Genomic DNA, 5,238 nt, shown 5'->3' with positions numbered 1-5,238 from the left:
TTATTATCATCATCATCCGTGCATAAGAAAATCTAGGTTTAAACCAGACCAAGTGAATAATCAGTGATTATTTTACCCAGATTTTTTCAGACTAAATAAAATTCTCACATTTTTTCACTGCTAATACTGGTAACTGTGTAATAGTGGGTTTTCCAACTTTCCCTATGCCACAATTATTAGCTTAGAACATTAGCATGAATTTCATTACTGTTAAGAAGCGATGCACAAAGTTTAGCAACATTTGACCACTAGAGGGTGCTAAAATGTGAAAACCAGATATTTTAAAAAGATTTTAAGAGGGCTTGCAAACCTTGTACATGTAATATGACATGTCATTTTGATATCTTGGGGACACAAGTACACCCCAGAATATCYATTCTTAAAACATAAAAATAAATAACCCCACTGATGACTTTTTTGGGGTACAGTCATTGAAATATTTTCCTACTGGAAGTAGTAAACTTGATCTCTGGATGACATGATTAGTAGAATCACAACACCTTTTCTGATATTGAACAAAATAAAACAGCTGGCTTATTTGGGGATAGGGGGCACTTTGTTGTGTAGTAAATAACCTTCGTCTAAAATTGCAGTTACAGTCGTCTCAGTGAAGTCGCAGGCTTCCTGCTCAATGGTATCAGAAGAGTCAGCAGGGGCCCCAGCTGATCCTGAAACTGGGGGGCTGCTGCCGGAAGCAGGAAGTCCAGAGTTGCTGGCTTGCTCTGATGCTGCCTCCGACTCTGAAGATGGCTTTGTCCACTGGAGGGCATTCTTCTACAGAGAGCCAAGAGCACAGAACTGAGCAGAAGCTTGTTAAAAAAATGTACTCCCTGCTGGTGAGAAGCACATCCACTTTCACACCTCAAACAATAAGTTACTACACAAAAATCATAAAGTCAGATTTTAAAAATAGTTGAAGCGTAAGCCTCTAAAGGGTCTGATGGTCACATGTGAATTGTTTTTTCTATGGTGTTTATGTAAAAGACGTGACAAATTTAAAAAAAATCCCTTCACTTCCTGTCTTAAAAATATACTTTGAGCTAAAATCCAACAGTCTGGGAAAGCCTGGGTGTGCTCTCTCTGCATTCTCAGTGAAGTATGTCTGAGCTGTGGAGAGCTAAACATCACTAAACCCTACTGATCTCTCATGCTTGCAGGTTATTGTGAGTTTTGTCTACAATTTGCAACCACTAACAAAAAACAAACCAGGGAAGGCCCTGTTTTTTTGTTACATATCACWAACAAAAAACAAACCCCCTTCCCTGTTCCCTTGTCTGAACATGACATTCATGTTGATGCATACTTTGCATGTTTTATTTTAAAGATGCATGACACAATACAAGATAAATACTTTGAACAGAAATAATAAATAAGCTTCTAATCATGCATTGGCAAGCTTACTGTATATCACACTGACAGGTAAGCTGGGCCCATATGTATCAAATGTATTAAACCGGGTACACACCGGATGCGTTTTGAGCAGCCTAAGCAGCCAGTTCATATGCAAAGTCTATGGTGGACGCGCATCTAGGAGCAGCACAGCCCGTTTTGCCAATTTAGCGCGGCGCGTAAGGTAGGATGGATGCAAGCGGTAGGATGTGGCAGAGCGTTTTCCATGCATGCGGTGCGTCCAAAGCAGCCGCTGCTCGAGTTCAAAAAATTGAACTTTCGCTGCTCGACGCACAGCAGCAACCAATCAGAGAGAATCATTTTTCCACGTGACGGCTTCCTGAACCCGACACAGACAGACAGGAGCTCTTTAGCTGAAATCGACCGTCTGAGGTTGGTGTTTTGGCTGGGGATATCAGCACCGATGTGGGTCAGCAGCTTGTTAAAATGAGCTCGGGACAAAAAAAAACTAACCTAACAGACCGCCTCTAAATTATCTGCTGTGCGCAACATTTGCTTGCTCTTTAGTAAATAAAACAAAGCCATTTTCTTTATTTTATCTTTATTTCACCCGTCACGCTCCTCCCTCCTCAGACACACTGCTGCTGCGTTCACACCAAAGGTGTTTCAGTGCGTCCAACTGAGGGGTTAGGCACATTTTTGCTGCTCAGAACGCGTTTGGTKGGAACCCGACTTTACAGTGGAATTTTAGACTTAAGTAATGAAAATTTCTTGTTTCCTCCTACTTTCAGACTTAAGTGTAAATTCCAGTTATCAAAATTCTTCATATTATACTTAGGTCATGCTTAATGTCAATGTCTTATCTATATGTTTATATGTTTAACTGCACTTTGGAGACTGGTGAAACGCAATTTCAACTTCTGTGCTAACCCTGTTACATAGATTTTGACAATAAAGTACACTTGAACTTAAGACAGCTCCAGAGGTCTCTTAAAGGGGCAATATCATGTAAAATTAACTTTCTTGAGCTATATCATGTTATAATGGTATAACTCTCATCAATAACATGTTCAGACTCTTGCTTTGACTCATTCATGCATGTTTGAGAAATCCTGTAGTGTCCTGAGGCAGCCAGGCAGGGGAGCAAAAACAACCAGTTGGACCTAGAACCGCCTTTTGGGATCAGCTCCTCCTCTACATTTAAAAGTTGCAATGTTGGTTTCGATACGTAGATGACATATTTTGACATATTTTTTGTTTGTTTCTGGCACTAAAGAGGAATTACATGAGTTTAAATGCCTTTTTGATTGTCATTTTCCTACTCTTAAAAAGGAATCCATGATTAGTTGTGACGTTAGACGTTTTCGATAAACATATATTTTAACTGTAAAATAAAGACTGTAAAAATACTGTAGGCTGTTTAGTTTTTATTATTTTTAAACTAAAAGTTTAAAAATGTATTACACGGATAGGGCCATTTTATTTACACGYAAAGCATTCTGGGTAAATGATGACATTGATAGGTCATCTGTGCGAGGCTGCTAGCGAGCTATATCCACCCTGAAGGTTAATCTTGGACAATATCTGATGATCGACTCTTTTAAATGAAACCAGAGAGCGTTGACAGAGAGGAGAAGGTAGAAATGACTCAGCCTGKAACTGAAAATMTGGATGGAGGACAACAGAGCTGCTWCATGGAAGAAGAACCTCAGCTTAGCTTGTTAGCTTTAGCATTAGCCCCGACGCTATCACCAATTAGCTCAGCGCTACACATTCTCCTCTCGTCACTGAGGTCCTCCATCCACATGACAGAGATGGGAACGTAAAAATGACTCAGCCTGCAACTGAAAATGTGGATGGAGGACCTCAGTTTAGCTTGTTAGTTTGTCATGCTAGCACCAAGCTAATACATAAGGCACAATAACATCAGCTCTAGCGCAAAGGCTAGAGTTTATTTACACTTAAGTCCATTCTTAGCAGCATTCCTAAGAATAATTCTAGGATGTTGGATAAATATGGGCACAGGACTGTGGAGTGGAAACACTACTAGTACACCATTTCAAATAAAGTCAGAATGTCGTTTTAAAATTTACTAAAAAATATTCACAAGATCATTTGAGGATTTGTAAAAGAACCAAACCTCTGAGCAAGTACCTTCAGAGTGAAGAGGCTCATTCGTCCAGGGAGTTTAAAGAAGATGCTGTTCTTCACTCTGTCTCCTCTAACTTGGGAGTGCAGCATCGTGACCAGGCAGGCCAGAGGAGCTGTTCCACTGTACACAAAAACAATTATAATCAATAAAATTCAACACATACCGGTAAGTCAAATCTCATTTAAGTGCTTTTGGACCACAAAGACCCACTCCGCAGTACTTAAGACCATTTGAGTTTTCCTTTATTTTTTTACTGGTAGTACTGAGGCGATTTAGAGTTCTTTTAACAACATTTGTCAGGTYTTTATTTCTTGCTTTTATGTCAAACAATTTCTTAGCTTAAAACAGATGAGCGTCATAAAGGGAATGTGAATGGTCCTAGTATAAATTTAAACTAAACGCTCTCCCACCACCTTCACTTTAGTATCAGTCTGCCATGATACAATTATCTTTAAACTTTTGCAGCACAAAGTAGACAGGCCAAACCAAAATCTCATAAAAAACAGCTCCAACTTCAAATTCTGTTATTGTTTGTGAATGTCAAGTGCATCAGTGGCCAACATTTAACCAGGGTTGAGCCAAATGTGAATTTTAAAAGATTTTAATCCATCCTCCTCTAAATTAGKGCTTGGCGATAATTCAATAATGATATACATCATGATAGACAAGTGTTCAATATCAATAGAAAACACATCCGATATAATATCGATAATTTCACTGGTTATTAACTGCTAAAGGTTGATAACTTTGTGATAAAATAAGCTAGAAACATTCAACTAAACACCACCGAGAAAGCGAAGATTGACTTTCAAAATAAAAGCTTCACGCTGTTAATAGACTAGTGCCTGCTTAAAAAAATTAATTATCACTCGAATGGAGAAAATGATGCAACAACTTGAGAGAAAATTGTGGATAAAAGAGTTCCTCTGTCATGTCACCAGTTTGGCAGTATTTTAATAATATATATATAAGTTAGACAAGAGTCAGATCATTGTGTAAAACCAATCAATAATTATCTATATTGACAGATTTGAAACGTTTAGATCATGATATATTTTTCAGCCATATTGCCCAGCCCTCCAGCAAATTTACCATGGTATAAGGCATTATTGTCAAACATAACTACAAAGTTTAAATGGCTGGGATTAAACAAGCAACAGAAATTTTAAGGATGKTATTCAAAGGAATAACATATATGGAAACCTCAGTATGTTCAATACATTTCTATCCTACTGTCAATCCATCACAGTGATCTCCTGACATTGAAAAAGCAAAAACATAGGTCCTAATCAAATTAAAATCAAAAACATTGTGAACGACCCTGACCATCCTCTYCATCAGACTGTCACAGAAAAACAGTGTCTTCAGTCGGAGGCTTTTCGTTGTAATACAGATCACTATGGAAGATCTTTCCTGCCCAYAGCCATCAGCATCTACAATAACTCTGTAGCTAAATGAGTTACACCACCACCTAATTTCCCTCTGGGATCAATAAAGTATTTTTTAATTGAATTGAATTAATAACCATTAAAGCCAGAATCTCACTGGGCTGTGACTGATGATAATGGTTAGGGCTCGGTTAGATGGCTGAAATTTTAGATTTATCACGTTAAAAGCCTTTCGTATCAGTCATATTCGATAATTATTGATTAATTTTAGACATTAGTCTGACATTTGTCATACTTCAAAATAGGGTTGGGCAATATTGGCAAAAAAATTAATCACAATTAATTGTG

The 5,238-nt window shown here is 38.1% G+C and overlaps 1 protein-coding gene across 2 annotated transcripts in view; it reads right to left on the bottom strand.

Annotated features, from left to right (window-relative positions):
• Positions 1–5,238, bottom strand: part of asxl1 (ASXL transcriptional regulator 1) — a 44,433-nt gene that overhangs the window by 27,096 nt on the left and 12,099 nt on the right. For both annotated transcript variants that reach the window (XM_014031322.1, XM_014031323.1), the window contains 2 exons: positions 3,505–3,622; positions 576–774 (listed from right to left, as the gene is read on the bottom strand). In XM_014031322.1, coding sequence (XP_013886776.1) covers positions 576–774; positions 3,505–3,622 — 317 coding nt within the window. The remainder of the gene's footprint in view (positions 1–575; positions 775–3,504; positions 3,623–5,238) is intronic.

This window comes from Austrofundulus limnaeus, unplaced genomic scaffold, assembly GCF_001266775.1.
Source record: "Austrofundulus limnaeus strain Quisiro unplaced genomic scaffold, Austrofundulus_limnaeus-1.0 Scaffold1224, whole genome shotgun sequence".
Taxonomy (NCBI): domain Eukaryota; kingdom Metazoa; phylum Chordata; class Actinopteri; order Cyprinodontiformes; family Rivulidae; genus Austrofundulus; species Austrofundulus limnaeus.
This window is presented reverse-complemented; position numbering and strand designations above follow the sequence as displayed.